At 47.3% G+C, this 18,462-nt stretch overlaps 1 protein-coding gene and 1 long non-coding RNA gene across 5 annotated transcripts in view; one reads left to right on the top strand and one right to left on the bottom strand.

Annotated features, from left to right (window-relative positions):
• The window catches only part of LOC134966476 (uncharacterized), a 209,114-nt gene that overhangs the window by 7,019 nt on the left and 183,633 nt on the right, over positions 1-18,462 (bottom strand). The gene's annotated exons all lie outside the window — the stretch shown is intronic.
• DIXDC1 (DIX domain containing 1) overlaps positions 1-18,462 on the top strand; it is a 360,729-nt gene that overhangs the window by 200,387 nt on the left and 141,880 nt on the right. For all 3 annotated transcript variants that reach the window (XM_063943242.1, XM_063943243.1, XM_063943241.1), the window contains one exon: positions 13,201-13,326. In XM_063943242.1, the coding sequence (XP_063799312.1) occupies positions 13,201-13,326 (126 nt within the window). The remainder of the gene's footprint in view (positions 1-13,200; positions 13,327-18,462) is intronic.

Raw genomic sequence — 18,462 nt, 5'->3', positions numbered from 1 at the left:
ATTAACCGATGCATCTGAAGATGTGATCCGGACCACTTGTCCAGTAAGTCCCATTGGAAGGTCCTCGTATGGAACCTGCCGAAGGGAATGGCCTCGTATGATGCCACCCTCCTTCCCAGGACTCGAGTGCAGTGATGCACTGACACCTGTTTTGGTTTTAATAGATTCCTGACCAGTGTCACGAGCTCCTGAGCTCTCTCTATCGGGAGATAAACCCTTTTCTGGTCTGTGTCTAGGATCATGCCTAGGAGAGGCAGATGAGCTGTAAGAACCCACTGCGACTTTGGAATATATAGAATCCAGCCGTGTTGCCGTTACACTTCCAGAGAAAGTGATACGCTGTACAGCAACTGCTCTCTTGATCTCGCTTTTATGAGGAGATTGTCCAAGTACGTGATAATAGTGACACCTTGCTTCCGCAGGAGCACCATCATTTCCGCCATTACCTTGGTGAATATTCTCAAGGCCGTGGAGAGACCAAACGGCAACGTCTGAAATTGGTAATGACAATCCCGTACCGCAATTCTGAGGTACGTCTGATGAGGTGGATAAATGGGGACATGAAGGTATGCATCCTTTATGTCCCAAGTCACCATAAAATCTCCCCCTTTCAGGCTTGCAATGACCGCTCTTAGCGATTCCATCTTGAACTTGAACCTATTCAGGTATATGTTCAGGGATTTTAAATTCAATATTGGTCTGACCGAACCGTCTGGTTTCGGGACTACAACATGGTCGAATAATAACCCCCTCCTTGTTGAAGGAGGGGAACCTTGACCACCACCTGTTGAAGATACAATTTGTGAATTGCAGTTAACACTGTTTCCCTCTCGTGGGGGGAAGCCGGCAGGGCCGTCGGTGAGGGGGCATCTTCTCAAAGTCCAGCTTGTATCCCTGAGACACAATATCTATTGCCCAGGGATCTAACAGGGAGTGAACCCACTTGCGGCTGAACTTACGAAGGCGTGCCCCCACCGGGCCTAGCCCCGCCTGTGGAGCCCCAGCGACATGCGGTGGATTTTTGTAGAGGCCGGGGAGAACTACTGTTCCTGGGAACTAGCTGTGTTGTGCAGCTTCTTTCCTCTGACCCCGCCTCTGGCAAGAAAGGACGCACCTCGGACTTTCTTGTTTCTTTATTCGAAAGGCTGCATTTGATAATGTCGTGCTTTCTTAGGCTGTGCAGGAATATAAGGCAAAATATCAGAATTACCAGCTATAGCTGTGGAGACCAGGTCCGAGAACCCTTCTCCACACAATCCTCAGCCTTCCATATGCCTCTTAAGTCGGCATCATCTGTCCATTGCATATTCTACAGGACACGTCAAGCAGAACTCGACATAGCTTTGACTCTAGGACCCAGTATACTCATGTCTCTTTGGGCATGTTTTATATATACATATCTCTTAAGACAGCATCCTTAATATATATATATATATATATATATATATATATATCTCTATATATACATATATATATCTATATGTATACTAGGGTCTCAATCTCTGCTGAAAAGGTACCTGTCCACGCTGCCACAGCGCTATAAACCCATGCCGACACAATCGCCGGTCTGAGTAGTGTACCAGAATGTGCACGCTATCTGCAGGATCCCTGAGAATAGCTGTTACGTCAGGGCTACCTTTTGGGCAAACGTGACACCCTAGGGGAAGATTCCCATCATATCCTGGCCCTATTGGGGAAAGGATACTGCCTGAGAATTCTTTGTGGGAAACTGCAGTCTCTTGTCTGGAGATTCCCGCTCTTTTTTCCTCATGAGAGGAGGGAAATTTACCTCAGCTTTCTTCTCCTTAACATGTGTACCCTTGTGTCAGGGACAAATGAGTCATCAGTGATATGCAAATCATCTTTTATTACAATAATCATATATTGAATACTTTTCTGCCATTTTGGCTGTAACTTTGGATTATCGTAGTCGACACTGGAGTCAAACTCCGTGTCGATATCAGTGTTTATTATTTTGGGTAGTGAGCATTGTGAGACTCTGAAGGTCTCTGTGCCATAGGGACAGACATGGGTAGATTTCCTATCTGTTCTCTAATCTTTTGTGCAATAAATTCACCTTAGCCCTTACACATATCCAAACAGGTGTCTGCGTTGTCGACGGAGACACCCTCTCACACACATATTTGCTCTATCTCCTCCTTAAGGGAGCCTTTTACCTCAGACATGTCGACACACACGTACCGACACACCACACACACACAGGGGATGCTCTATTTGAAGACAGTTTCCCCACAAGGCCCTTTGGAGAGACAGAGAGAGAGTATGCCAGCACACACCCCAGCGCTATATGACCCAGGAATCACACAGTAACTTAGTGTTAACCCAGTAGCTGCTGTATATATTGTTTTTACGCCAATGTTATGTGCCCCCCCCTCTCTTTTTCACCCTCTCTATCGTGCTTCTGCAGGGGAGAGCCTGGGAAGCTTCCTCTCAGCGGAGCTGTGGAGAGAAAATGGCGCTGGTGAGTGCTGAGGAAGAAGGCCCCGCCCCCTCAGCGGCGGGCTTCTGTCCTGCGATTTTGTGTAAAATTAATGGCGAGGGCTCATGCATATAACAGTGTCCAACTGTATATATGCTGCTTATGCCAGGAGGTACTTAATTGCTGCCCAGGGCGCCCCCCCCTGCGCCCTGCACCCTACAGTGACCGGAGTGTGTGGGCGCAATGGCGCACAGCTGCAGTGCTGTGCGCTACCTCATATGAAGACAGGAGTCTTCTGCCGCCGATTTTGACGTCTTCTTGCTTCAACCCGCCGGCTTCTGTCTTCTGGCTCTGCGAGGGGGACGGTGGCGCGGCTTCGGGAACGGACGACAAGGTCAGGTCCTGTGTTCGATCCCTCTGGAGCTAATAGTGTCCAGTAGCCTAAGAAGCGCAACCTAGCCGCAGTTAGTAGGTTTGCTTCTCTCCCCTCAGTCCCACGTAGCAGAGAGTCTGTTGCCAGCAGAAGCTCTCTGAAAATAAAAAACCTAACTAAAATACTTTCTTATTAGCAAGCTCAGGAGAGCTCACTAAAATGCACCCAGCTCTGTCCGGGCACAGATTCTAACTGATGTCTGGAGGAGGGGCATAGAGGGAGGAGCCAGTGCACACCAGTAGTACTAAATCTTTCTTAGAGTGCCCAGTCTCCTGCGGAGCCCGACTATTCCCCATGGTCCTTACGGAGTCCCCAGCATCCACTAGGACGTTAGAGAAATAAGGTATGTAACCACTATTTAATGTGGTCCCAAATACCTTAATTGAAAGCTTATTTGGTCCATATTAAAATGGGAGCCCTAAATAAGTGTAAACCTCCTTCTCATTATAAAAACGGACATTGTGGCCGCTATGCGTTCCACAGGTTCTTCCGGAAGTGCTGTAGCGGCGCTTAATCCTACTGTGAAGGCGACTCCCGTGCCCGCTATGCGTTCCACGCGTGGTGTCACTTCCGGTTTCCCGGAAGTGACATCGCGACCTGATCCTCATATCTCCGTTTTACCGGAAGTGGCCGCCTCCATAATAATGTTATGTGTTCCACTAACCGGAACATGGGTTAATTACCTAGAAATACATTAAATCCACAGCTTTATTAAACATGTGGATTATAGTTTTAATCCGTCCCCATCCATACAGTGGGTGAAATTAAAAAATACCAATTAAGTGTCTGTTTCTAAAAAACTTACATGGGACTAATTTAATAGTAAATATTCATACATGTAAAAAGACATAAAAAATATTCATACACATCAAACAATTGTATAAACAGGATGCAAACCCTGCAATATATATAAAATGCATACAGACTTTTACAGAAACCATTTTAACTCAAAATGGCCCATGGATCTAATGTTTTTACTTCATGAATAGATCTCATTTCTGCCTTAGCTAGAAAAGTTTCTCCTTTAGTACCCCAATTCCGTTCTATTTTTTTAAGTCCTATGATACTTTTAGTATTATTAATGGAGCATTGATGTTTCAAAAGAAAGTGATTGGACAAAGAATGGTTAGTAAATCCCTTTACTAGGGATTAATTACTAGGGATAATTAGAGATGCCTAAAACAATGAATCAGGAACATTATGGCAGTCACTTAATGTTATTAATCTTTCCATGGTGCGCCCACACAAACTGCAGGCTACTGACATGGAGGAGAAAGAGCCGGTAGCGTCAGGGAGTTGTTGGCTGCCTCCTCATTAATGTCAGTGATGTTCTGGGACTGCGGCACTGGGCTATGATGTCACTGCAAAGCGCCACACTTCCAGACAGAAGGGATCAGAAGATACCCTCCCCTACCTGCACTCCCCTTATTCCCACCTGGAAAGATCAGAAGCAGTGAGGGCGCAGGGAAGTGGCCACAGAAGAACCACCTAGTGCACCCACAGAGCTTCTGCCAGCCATGGCTTGATGATACTTTTCCTGCTTTTACATTAGAAATACCAATGCTAATACTTATGTTAGCTCAGCCTTTCATTATGAGCTGCACCACAGATAACAGACAGACAATGTTGTAAGAGCACCCTATTCACAAGCTTACACGAGTCTATAGGGAAATGTAGGTATTATACAAATTGCATATTGGTGCAGCCAGGTTGCTGTGGGAAATAGTAGTAGAGTGGAGCTGTATGATCCAGTAATACCCCTTTCACACTGACAAGAGCCAGGTCACACCTGGGAATGTGTACACGGGTGCTTCCCAGGTGCGACCCGGCTTGAGACCCCTTCAGACTTGCGGCCTGACCTGGCATATTGCCGGGTTGGTGACGTCACCGCTGACGTTACCGGAGGCTGTGCTTGGAAATAATCATATCCAAGCACCGCCTCCTCCTATGCAGAGAACGGGTGCCGGGTCGCCTTGTCCCGGCATACCCGTTCACACTGCACCGCATCCCGGGACGATCACGGATTCAACCCTGGTCGAGATCTGGGATGAAATACCGGGACGCTTGACCTGGGATATTGTTCCTGTACCCTATCACACTGAGCAAATTCCCGGGTTGATGCGCGTTCATGTGCAATAACCCGGGAAATTTTTGTCAGCCTGAAAGGGGTATAACACAGTTGGCCCTACACACTGGCGGATTTGCCGCTAAGGTGGCGGGGGGAGAGGTGACAGGGGGAGTGAAGTTTATTCACTCCCCCATCTCCCGGCCCCATAGCCCTGCATGCTAATATGGATGAGATTGTCCATATTGGCATGCATGTATAAACGACCCGGCACCAACGATGAGCGAGTGCATCTTTCATTGTTGGTGTCTACACACTGAAAGATATAAACGATATCTTGTTCATTAATGAACGAGATGGTTCATATCTTTCAGTGTAATCGCTAAGTGTGTAGGGCCCATATTGGCATAACGGGGTTGCATTCATTTAACTGTAAATGGTTTCATAAATGCATTCAGAGCAGAGATTCCTATGTGACATACTAATTCCTGAGTGTCACTATAAGCAGTCAGGCAACGCCATTACATTTCCCACACTGGTGTATATATCTATGTGCCATTATCCTGCACTTACAGTGATGGCCTCTCATATATTGTGCATGTTAATCAAACTAATCTGGCATCACTTTTCAGAAGCTATCCCTCCAGCAATTCTATTGTAAGCATGTATTGTATTTACTATGCCTCTGATATTGGGCAGTTATGCAGTTCTGTCTATTCCCATTCAGCTCTCTGACTATGCAGTCTCTCCAGAAGTCACAGAACGAAGAATTGTGAGCTCAATAATACAGATTATTGTACAGTATTATCAGTAAACACATTTCTGGAAAATAATTCTGTAGCCAAAGAATGTTCTGTTCTTCCTGCACCTCTATCAGGCTACCACCAAACCGTAGCATTTCATATTTACTCGCTTGTACTCTACTGACCACTGTGTATTTCCTCATCTCTTCTGTCTGTCTCTCACTCATTGGCATTCATCCTTGTCTTCCCAATTGATTCTATCCTCCTGTGCTTGAATTATTGCTTGCATTTTTTATGTTTTCTCTTACGCCCTAGAGGATGCTGGGGACTCCAAAAGGACCATGGGGTATAGACGGAGTCCGCAGGAGACATGGGCACACTATAAGACTTTGAATGGGTATGAAATGGCTCCTCTCTCTATGCCCCTCCCCCAGACCTCAGTTAGATTCTGTGCCCAGAGAGACTGGACACACACTAGGGGAGCTCTCCTGAGTTTCTTTGAAAAGACTTTATGTTAGGTTTTTTATTTTCAGGGAGACCTGCTGGCTACAGGCTCCCTGCTTCGTGGGACTGAGGGGAGAGAAGTCAGCCCTACTTCTGAGTTCAAAGGCTCTGCTTCTTAGGCTACTGGACACCATTAGCTCCAGAGGGTTCGATCACTTGGTGCGCCTAGCTGCTTGTTCCCGGAGCCGCGCCATCAACCTCCTCACAGAGCCAGAAGAAAGAAGCCGGGTGAGTATAAAGAAGTACAGAAGACTTCAGTAACGAGGTACCGTGCAGTGGTCGCGCTGCGCGCCATGCTCCCACACACAGACTGCATTTGCAGGGTGCAGGGCGCAGGGGGGGGGGGGGGGGGCACTCTGGGCAGCATGTTACTGGAGGATAAAACTGGCACAAGTATATAGGTTATAAGTGTCTAGGCACTAAATATAGCCCCCGCCAGTATAAATATTGAAATTTTGAACGGGACTACAGCACGCCGGTGAGGGGGCGTGTCTTAGCCCTCACAGCTTACCAGCGCCATTTTCTCTTCACAGGCTGCAGAGAACGCTGGCCCGGACCTCCACTCTCCTGAACAAGTAACAGGGAGCTATTAAGCCTTTTATGAACAGCGCAGACATCTGATATTTGTTTTCAGTACTGAAATAGGCGCTGGGGCGTGAGCTGGTAACCCTCTGTGTTTCTCTAACAGGCTTCCCTGTGGGTCTGTCCCCTATAGCCAGTTTTTTGGTGCATGTCGGTACGTGTGTGTCGACATGTCTGAGGCTGAGTGCTCCTCCCCGGAGGAAGTTGCTGGGGGCGCAGATAAGGATTTGGGAGTGACTCTGTCAGCACTGCCGACTGCTGATTGGGTGAGTGTGTTGAGTACATTGAATGCAAATGTGGCGTTGTTGACTAAAAGACTGGATAAATCCGATTCTCAGACACAAACGTGGAGAAAATCCATGGAGGACGCCTTGTCTCAGGTACAGGCCCCCTCAGGGTCACAAAAGCGTTAATTTACCCAGATGGCGGATACTGATACCGACACGGACTCTGATTCCAGTGTCGACTATAGTGAGGCCAGTTTACATCCAAAATTGGTTAAGAGTATTCAGTACATGATTGTGGCAATTAAAGATGTTTTACATATTTCTGAAGTGCCTGCTGTTCCAGATACAAGGGTTTGTTTGTATAAAGGAAAGGAGCCTGAGGTGACGTTTCCCCCCTCTCATGAACTGAACGCTCTTTGTAAAAAAGCTTGGGAATCGCCTGATAAAAGGTGGCAGATTCCCAAGAGAATTCTAATGGCTTATCCTTTCCCCTCTGACGATAGGGAAAAGTGGGAGTCATCTCCCAATGTGGACAAGGCTCTATCACGGCTGTCCAAGAAGGTGGCGCTTCCGTCTCCCGACACTGCTGTCCTTAAGGACCCTGCGGATCGTAAGCGGGAAACGACCTTAAAGTCCATTTATGTCACTACGGGTGCTCTGCTCAGACCAAAAGTGGCGTTGGCATGGGTGAGCGGTGCTATTGGTAAGTGGGCTGATAATTTGGCATCTGACATGGATACCCTGGATAGGGATAACATTCTTTTGACTCTCGGTTATATCAGGGACGCTGCAGCTTACCTAAAGGATGCGGCGAGGGATATTGGCCTCTTGGGATCAAGGGCCAATGCCATGGCATTCTCGGCCAGGAGAGCGCTGTGGATTCATCAATGGAATGCTGATGCCGACTCTAAAAAAACTATGGAAGCTCTCCCATATAAAGATAGTGTCTTGTTTGGTGACGGCCTCGCTGACCTGGGATCTATGGCTACAGCGGAAAAATCATCCCTTCTTCCTTATGTTTCGGCACAACAGAAAAAGGCACCCCATTATAAGATGCAGTCTTTTCGGCCTAATAAATACAAAAAAGAAAGAGGGTCGTCCTTCCTTGCCTCTAAAGGTAGCGGAAGGGAAAAAAAGGTCGCCTGCTGTGTCAGGCTCCCAGGACCAGAAGTCCTCCCCGGCTTCTGCCAAGTCCACCGCATGACGCTGGGGCTCCGTACCGGTGGGGGGCGCGTCTCCATCTCTTCAGTCATGTCTGGTTTCACTCGGGCCTGGATCCCTGGTTGTTGGACATAGTGTCCCAAGGGTACAAACTGGAGTTTCAGGAGGTGCCCCCCCCCCCCCCCCCTCGATTTTTCAAATCAGCCTTGCCAGTTTCTATCCCAGAAAGGGAAGTAGTGAGTGCTGCGATACAAAAGCTGTGTCAACAGCGTGTCATTGTCACGGTACCCCTGTCTCAATGGGGAGAAGGGTTTTATTGGAGCCTCTTTGTCGTACCAAAGCCGGACGGCTCAGTCAGACCGATCCTGAACCTAAAATCCCTCAATCTGTATTTGAAAACTTTCAAGTTCAAGATGGAATCTCTTTGAGCAGTGATCTCCAGTCTGGAAGGGGGGGATTTTATGGCGTCAGTCGACATAAAAGATGCCTACTTGCATGTCCCAATATGTCCTTCACATCAAGCTTTCCTGAGGTTTGCGGTGCAGGATTGTCATTACCAATTTCAGACATTGCCGTTTGGTGTTTCCATGGCCCTGAGGGTCTTCACCAAAGTAATGGCGGAAATTATGGTACTCCTACGCAAGCAGGGTGTCACAATTATCCCGTACTTGGACGATCTCCTGATAAAGGCGAGATCAAAGGAGCAGTTGCTAAGAAACGTGGCACTCTCCCTGACGATTCTGCAACAACATGGTTGGATTCTAAATTTGCCAAAATCACAGTTGATTCCGACAACTCGGCTGTCTTTCCTGGGCATGATTCTGGACACGGAACTGCAGAAAGTGTTTCTCCCAGCGGATAAAGCTCTGGAAATCCAGACCATGGTCAAGGAGATTCTGAAACCAGCAAGGGTATCGATTCATCAATGCACTCGGGTGCTGGGCAAGATGGTGGCGGCTTACGAAGCCATTCCGTTTGGCAGGTTTCATGCCCGGGTATTTCAGGGGGACCTGTTGGACAAGTGGTCTGGGTCTCACCTGCACATGCACAGGAAAATAAGTCTATCTTCCAGGACCAGAATATCTCTGCTGTGGTGGCTTCAAAGTTCTCACCTCCTACAGGGACGCAGGTTCGGGATCCAGGATTGGGTCCTGCTGACCACGGATGCAAGTCTCCGAGGCTGGGAAGCAGTCACACAAGGAAGAAATTTCCAGGGAAAATGGTCAAGCCAGGAAGCTTGTCTGCACATAAACGTTCTGGAATTGAGAGCCATTTACAACGGCCTTCTGCAAGCGGAACACTTTCTTCGAGGTCTACCTGTCCTGATTCAGTCGGACAACGTAACAGCGGTGGCGTACAGAAACCGCCAGGGCGGAACAAAGAGCAGAGCGGCGATGGCGGAGGCAACAAAGGTTCTCCATTGGGTGGAAAAGCACGTGAGCGCTCTGTCGGCGGTCTTCCTTCTGGGCGTCGACTACTGGGAAGCAGACACGATCTCCATCCAGGAGAGTGGGATCTTCATCAAGAGGTTTTTGCAGAAGTGACAAGTCGTTGGGGAATTCCTCAAATAGACATGATGGCGTCTCGCCTCGACATGAAGCTCCCGAGATATTGTTCCAGGTCGAGGGACCCTCAAGCCAGTGCAGTGGATGCCCTAGTAACTCCGTGGGTGTTTCAGTCGGTATATGTGTTCCCTTCTCTTCCACTCATTCCAAAATTGTTGAGGATCATAAGAAGAACAAGGGTTCAGCCGGTACTCATCGTCCCAGATTGGCCACGGAGGGCCTGGTATCCGGATCTTCAGGAATTGCTCATAGAAGATCCCTGGCCTCTTCCTCTCAGAGAAGATCTGTTACTGCAGGGGCCATGCGTCTTCCAGGACTTACCGCAGCTGCATTTGACGGCGTGGAGGTTGAACGCCAAATTCTAGCTCGAAAGGGTATTCCTGGGGAAGTCATCCCCACTCTCCTTAAAGCTAGGAAGGAGGTCACGGCGAAGCATTATCACCGTATTTGGAGAAAGTATGTGTCTTGGTGTGAAGCCAAGAAAGCTCCTACGGAGGAGTTTCAGCTGGGTCGTTTCCTCCATTTTTTGCAGTCAGGGGTGGATGCAGGCCTGAAATTAGGTTCCATTAAAGTGCAGATTTCAGCTTTATCTATTTTCTTTCAAAAAGAATTGGCTTCCCTTCCGGAGGTTCAGACTTTCATGAAGGGAGTGCTGCACATCCATCCTCCGTTTGTGCCACCCGTGGCACCGTGGGATCTTGACGTGGTGTTACAGTTGTCTCACTGATGTCTCACTGGTTTGAACCTTTGCGAAAGGTTGAGTTGAAATTTCTCACTTGGAAAGTGGTCATGCTTTTGGCCTTAGCGTCAGCAAGATGGGTGTCATAATTGGCGGCTTTGTCTCACAAGAGACCTATTTGATTTTCCATGTGGATAGACCGGAATTGAGGACTCGTCAACAATTTCTGCCGAAGGTGGTTTCTTCGTTTCACATAAATCAACCCATTGTGGTGCCTGTGGCTACGGATGCCGTGGCGGTACCCAAACCTCTCGATGTCGTAAGAGCTTTGAAAATTTATGTTGCCAGAACGGCTCAAATTAGGAATCAGAGGCTCTGTTTGTCCTGTATGCTCCCAACAAAAGTGGGGCTCCTACTTCCAAGCAGACTATTGCATGCTGGATCTGTAATACGGTTCAGCATGCTCATTCTACGGCTGGATTGCCGTTGCCGAAGTCAGTGAAGGCCCATTCTACCAGGAAGGTGGGCTCATCTTGGGCACCTGCTCGAGGAGTCTCGGCGCTTCAACTTTGCCGAGCGGCTACGTGGTCGGGTTCAAACACTTTTGCTAAGTTCTACAAGTTTGATAACCTGGCTGATGAGAACCTCATGTTTGCTCAGTCGGTGCTGCAGAGTCGTCCGCACTCTCCCGCCCGGTCTGGAGCTTTGGTATTGACCCCATGGTCCTTTTGGAGTCCCCAGCATCCTCTAGGACGTAAGAGAAAATAGGATTTTAATACCTACCGGTAAATCCTTTTCTCCTAGTCCATAGAAGATGCTGGGCGCCTGTCCTAGTGCGGACTGTTACTTGCAGTTGTATTGATAGTTATTGTTTCTGTTACACGAAGGTTATGTATCGGTTATATTTAGCTTGTTGCTGTTTTAGTTAATGCTGTTGACTGGTATTGCTTGTAAACCATGTTCTATGGTGTGTTTGTGGTGTGAGCTGGTATGTGTCTCACCCTTAGTATAACTAAAATCCTTTTCCTCGAAATGTCCGTCTCCCTGGGCACAGTTCCTATAACTGAGGTCTGGAGGAGGGGCATAGAGGGAGGAGCCAGTTCACACCCATTCAAAGTCTATTGTGCCCAAGTCTCCTGTGGATCCCGTCTATACCCCATGGTCCTTTTGGAGTCCCCAGCATCCTCTACGGACTAGGAGAAAAGGATTTATCGGTAGGTATTAAAGTCCTATTTTTATTGCTAGAACCCTAATATTGCTGTCTCACAGCGCTGGGGTGATGGGTTCTGTTTTTACCAGGGCTCTATCTCTGCAAAGCTTCTATGTTCTGTTTGTGTCACTTTACTCAGGTACGTAAGCTTCTTCCCACAGTCCAGAAACATACCTATAGGCCCAGAGCTGGCTCTGACTATTTTGATGCCCTAGGCAATATTCTGGCTCATGACCCCCTCGGAGATAGTGGGTGACTGGGACAGGGTGACAGGGAGATAGTGGGTGACATGGCAAGAGTGACAGGGAGATAGAACGTGTCAGGGAGACTTTGGGTGCAGAAAGAGGGTGACGGAGAAAGTGTGTGACAGGGTTAGGGTGACAGGGAGATAGTGGGTGATGGAGGTACTAGTGGGTGACTGGGTACAGCCAGGCTCCTCAAACAACCCCCCTGCCCACTGGGGGCGTCCCATCAGCACAGACAGACTCCCCCCTCCCCTTCCTCCAACTACACAGGCAGTGGACTACAAGTTACAAGGAATAACAACGACTGCTTTAGTATGGGCTGCTGATAACGCTGCTGGCTTTTAATACATTTCCCGTCTGGCTGCTACGGGATCGGTATGGTATCTCGCCGCATGGGATGCCGAAGGTCAGTATACCGACATCGGTATCCTGGGTGGTGGAATTGCTGGCAGGGGGACGAGCACAACGAAGCTAAGTCCACGACACCCACAGAGGGAGAATAGAACCTGTGGTGAGCTTAGCTTCGTTGTGCTCACCCCCTGCCGGCATTCCATCACTCAGGATACACGTACCTTGCCGGGATACCGGCGGCGGTATGGTGCCCCAGTCAGGATTCCAGCGTCGGTATTGTGACAGCCAGGATCCCGACGAGCAGTAATTCTGACTGCATACCGCTGCTACAACTGTTATTCTGCTTAAAATTATATAGGTCTTCTGAGCAGCCAATGGATGATATATCTGCAGATATATCAACACATCTGGCTGTGTTTACAGGCGCCTCGCCGACTGACCTAACACTGGCTGCAGGGACTGATGTCACAGTTGGCGCCCAGCTGGATGATAGGACTGACACATCGAGCGGCCGATCGGTATGTGTATATGCTTACCCGAATTGTCCGCTCTGTTGGCGCAACGGCGGGTCCGCCTACTTCTCGGTCTGGTGTGTGCCCAGCCTTAGATTGTAAGCTCATTTGGTCAGGGACATCGTTAGTGCTGCATTATGTGATGATGATTTATAAATAAATGATAATAATAATAATAATTCTGTGAAGCATATGAAGCTGTCCCTTCAGTCCCCAGTGAGTGTGCCATATGTATCTTACTGACTATAACACTGGGAGCACACAGCTGAAGACACAGAGCTTGCTATGGAGCTGACATTTACTGTGCTGTAGTGTTCAGGATACTTTCTGTAACATCATGTTTATATATTATTACTGCTACTGTATAAATGCTTGTAACGTGAAAGATTTCTTCCCTCCAGCAGATATGGTGTGCATGGCCAAGGTGTTACTGCTGATTGCATTACATGTAATAACTGACTTACTGCCTTTTCTCTCCGGAAGCTGGCGAGAAGCTGAGTGGAACTCACTTGCAGCCCAGCTGCCCTCAGGAAATGAAGGACAATGTGGATAAGGTTATGCAGTTTGTGGCATCCAAAAAGATCCGCATGCATCAGACGTCGGCAAAAGGTGAGTAGTAATACAATACAATTGATTTCAAGTACAGCGTGAATCTTAAATTTGGATTATATTTCTGAGAGATATTTTTGAGTTAGACCATTCATGTGCACAATAAGTAGCAATAATTGTAAGTCCCATTGATGACAATTGCATTTTGAGAAATAGAAAATGTGTCTGCATGTTACATCTAAAACTGGCCATGTTACGTCTAAAGCTGGTCACATATCTAAAGCTGACCACGTTACATCTAAAGCTGGCCCCGTTACATCTAAAGCTGACAACGTTACATCTAAAGCTGGCCACGTTACATCTAAAGCTGACCACGTTACATTTAAAGCTAGCCACGTTACATTTAAAGCTGGCCACGTTACATCTAAAGCTGGCCACATTATATGTAAAGCTAGCCTCGTTACATCTAAAGTTGACCATGTTACATCTAAAGCTGGCAACATTACATCTAAAGCTGGCCCAGTTACATCTAATGTTGCCCACATTACATCTAAAGTTGGCAACATTACATCTAAAACTGGCCCCGTTACATCTAAAGCTGGACCTGTTACATCTAAAGCTTGCGACATTACTTCTATAACTGGCCACGTTACATCTAAAGCTTGTCACGTTACATCTAAAGCTGGCCCCGTTACATCTAAAACTGTCCACGTTACATCTAAAGCCGGCCCTGTTACATCTAAAGCTAGCGACATTACTTCTAAAACTGGCCACGTTACATCTAAAGCTTGTCACGTTACATCTAAAACTGGCCATGTTACATCTAAAGCTGGCCACATTACATCTAAAGCTGGTCACGTTACATCTAAAGCTGGCCACATTACATGTAAAGCTAACCTCGTTACATCTAAAGCTTGTCACGTTACATCTAAAGTTGGCGGCATTACATCTAAAACTGGCCCCGTTGCATCTAAAGTTGGCCACATTACATCTAAAGCTGGTGACATTACTTCTAAAACTGGCCACGTTCCATCTAAAGCTGGCCCTGTTACATCTAAAGCTGGTGACATTACTTCTAAAACTGGCCACGTTACATCTAAAGCTTGTCACGTTACATCTAAAACTGGCCACGTTGCATCTAAAGCTGGCCCTGTTCCATCTAAAGCTGGCGACATTACTTCTAAAACTGGCCACGTTACATCTAAAACTGGCCACGTTACATCTAAAGCTAGTCACATTACATCTAAAACTTGCTACGTTACATCTAAAACTAGCCCTGTTGTCTCATGAGCTGGTCACGTTGCATTATGAGCTGGCCGTGTTACATCTAAAACTGGCCCCGTTGCATCTAAAGTTGGACCCGTTACGTCTAAAGCTTGTCACATTATATCTAAAGCTGGTCATGTTACATCTAAAGCTGGCCACGTTACAGCTAAAGCTTTACCCCCGAATGCCTGACCTACCGCAGGTATTCGGGGCTAAAAAAAGAAGAACATGCATGAGCAACCCAATATTGGTAGACAAATAAGATGCAAGGTCTACACACTACAGTTCACCTCCTCACAGCCTATCCCTCTCTCTCCGCAGCCTAACCCCCCCGCAGCTTAACCGTTCCCCTTCCCCCATTAACCCTAACCCTTCCAGCATACTCCTGTTCTGGATTCCGGCGCCGGTATTCTGACTGCCAGGAACCCATACGCTGGAATATCAACTACATCTCCCCCCCAAATACATGGATGCACACTTAAGTGCCCCAATGCATGGAATGCCACATCACAGTGCCCCCAATACATAGTATGCCACCACACCATGCTACTGAGTTCCCCATATGCCTCCCCACATAGCATCAGACTACCCCACATTCCCTTAAATGGCCATCTGATCCCACTACATAGTCAGTACACAGTACTGCATTGTGTGTGTTATGGGTAGTTACAGGAGACATATTGGGGTACAGTACTCACCATGCATGTGTGTGTAAGGGAGGGGGTTGGGTTTGTACTTGTGTTCCTGCACAGTGAATGTGGGGGATTGGGATGATAGAGCATATTTTGGGGAGGGGTGTCTAGTACACAACATTGCGTGGTTTGTTGGATGTGTATAGGGGGCATTCACGGAGCACATATCGGGGTGGTGTCAGTATACAGTACTGCAAAGCAAATAGGGGGGTTGGGGTGACAGAGTACATTTGGGGAGGAGGGGTGGTCACAGTATTCACCCTGCATGGTGGTCCTGGAGGTAAGTGGAGGCGCAGACATAGAGATAGGTACAGTAGGTGCAATTAGGTGTGAGGCTGCAAATTGCCATTTTCACACAAAAATTGCAGTGCAAATTAATTTTACAATCCAATTACAAACTTGCATTGAAGCAGCCGGAGTAAATTCACTACTATTGTTTGCTACATCCTGAGGATGTGAAAAAGTAGGGAAAATCTTTAGTTTAAGGTAGAAATGTCCTGACTTGGGTTAAAAAAAAGAAATGGCTGCAAATTACCCCAAAATCATCTTTTTTTTTTCTTTTTTCTTTTTTTCCCTTCTTCGTATCATTTTTTGTAATTAAACAAAATTTGTTAGCTTTTTCCATGGTTTTACTTTTTTTTTTTAGAAAAAGCACAAATCTTCTAGTATTTTCCTTTTGCCCACTAACATTCTTCTATATGATACTGCTAAGGAAATTGTTACTTTTCTGGGATCCAGGAAGGTCTCCCCATTTTTTCCATGCACTTCTCCCACATCACATATTGTAGAATATTCTCACACCCCTGCTGCGAGTACCGCAAATAGACATTTTTAATTGGATTGCATCATTCTCGGGTGAACCAATAGGGCGGTCTGCAAGTTTCATGAAACAAACTCAAACTCAGTTTTGTTAGCAAAGCAAAAAACGGGATTTTAATACCTACCGGTAAATCCCTTTCTCGTAGTCCATGAGGGATACTGGGGTTCACTTAATACGATGGGGTATAGATGGGGTCCAAAGGAGCCGTTGCACTTTAAATTTCTTCAACTGGGTGTGCTGACTCCTCCCCTCTATGCCCCCTCCCACAGGCAGTTATAGGTAAAACAGTGCCCAAAGGAGAATGGACATACTTGAGAGAAAGAACATAACAACAAGGAGTGGTGAGATTCATACACCAGCACACCATAACATAAAACAACCAGCAACGGCTAAAACAAAACAGCAACAGCTGAACAGGTAACTTTTGGAAAAGAAAAACCTGCAGACAAGTCAACGCACTGAGGTGGGTGTCCAGTATCCCTTATGGACTACGAGAAAGGGATTTACCGGTAGGTATTAAAATCCCATTTTCTCTAGCATCCATAAGGGATACTGGAGTTCACTTAGGCCCTCATTCCGAGTTGGTCGCTCGCAAGCTGTTTTTAGCAGCTTTACACACGCTAAGCCGCCGCCTACTGGGAGTGAATCTTAGCATCTTAAAATTGCGAACGAAAGATTCTCAAAATTGCGATTACACACCTCTTAGCAGTTTCTGAGTAGCTTCAACCTTACTCGGCATCTGCGATCAGTTCAGTGCTTGTCGTTCCTGGTTTGACGTCATAAACACACCCAGCGTTCGCCCAGACACTCCTCCGTTTCTCCAGCCACTCCCGCGTTTTTCCCAGAAACGGTAGCGTTTTTTCACACACTCCCATAAAACGGCCAGTTTCCGCCCAGAAACACCCACTTCCTGTCAATCACATTACGATCACCAGAACTAAGAAAAAACCGTGAGTAAAATTCCTAACTGCATAGCAAATTTACTTGGCGCAGTCGCAGTGCGAACATTGCGCATGCGCACTAAGCGGAAAATAGCTGCGATGCGAAGAAATTTACAGAGCGAACAACTCGGAATGACCTCCTTAATACGATGGGTACATCCCAAAGCTTCCAGAACGGGCGGGAATGTGCGGAGACATCTGCAGTACCGCCTGCCCAAACTGTGTATCCTCTTTGGCCAGGGTATCAAACTTGTAGAGCTTCACAAAGGTGTTCTTCCCCGACCAGCTCGGCATAGTTGCAAGGCCGAGACTCCACGGGCAGCTGCCCAGGAAGAGCCCACCGATCTTGTAGAGTGGGCTTTCAGAGACTGTGGAATGGGTAAGGCTGCCGACACATAGGCATGAAGGATAGTTAGCCTAATCCAACGAGAAATGGACTGCTCAGAAGCAGGGCAACCCTTTTCCTGCGTCTCATAGAGCACAAACAGGGAATCCGTCTTCCTGATCCGAGCCGCTCTCCTGATATAGATCTTCAAGGTTTGCACAGCATCTAACGACTCCGGAGGAGCAGATATACCAGAACTTGATGGGAGTACACTCGGTTGATTCAAGTGGAATGCAGAGACAACCTTCGGCAGGAACTGCTGTCTAGTCCTTAGCTCCGCTCTGTCTTCATAAAAGACCAAGTATGGACTTTTACACGATAAGTCCCCCAGTTCGTAGACACACCTAGCAGAAGCCTAGTAAGCAAAGGAAGGCACCAAAATGCCACTGGTCCCGCGCTGTAATTACGCCCCGGTAATGGCGACGGAGCTACATAGATTTTTTTATACTGGCAAAGTCTCCTTATACTGTGCAAACATCACAATTGCTGTTAGTTTCCAATACCGCTGCCAGTGTACCCAGGGGGCTATAGCGGGTCCCCCCCGTGGAGGGTCCCGTATGCTGCCCTGCGTTGTGCCGCACCATGAACCGGGGGACCCCCCTAGCTGGGCCCCCGGTTTGTACTCACCACTTTTCTCAACTTCAGGCATATGTTAGGGGTGTGCGGTGTGCTGCGATTGCGACCGCCAAGGCGCAGTGCCCCGCGGAACTAACAACCTCTAGCACCTTACAGAGGCCGTTTTTTTGGGACTAAGAACAATCAGGCAGCCTATAAACTAAATGGGGAAAATGTAGGGATAACGGTAGTTGAAAAAGATTTGGGAGTGCTCATCGATAATAAACTTGGTAGCAGTACGCAATGTCAAAATGCAGCAACAAAGGCTAATAAGGTGTTAGCATGCATAAAACGGGGTATGGAGACAAGGGATGAGAGTGTAATCCTGCCACTGTATAAATCATTGGTGCGGCCACACCTGGAATATTGTGTACAGTGTTGGGCACCATACTATAAAAAAGATATCTTGTAACTCGAAAGGGTTCAGAGGTGAGCCACTAAACTGATTAAGGGGTTAGAGGTACTGAATTATGAGGA

The sequence above is a fragment of the Pseudophryne corroboree genome, chromosome 10 (genome assembly GCF_028390025.1).
Source record: "Pseudophryne corroboree isolate aPseCor3 chromosome 10, aPseCor3.hap2, whole genome shotgun sequence".
Lineage (NCBI taxonomy): Eukaryota > Metazoa > Chordata > Amphibia > Anura > Myobatrachidae > Pseudophryne > Pseudophryne corroboree.
This window is presented reverse-complemented; position numbering and strand designations above follow the sequence as displayed.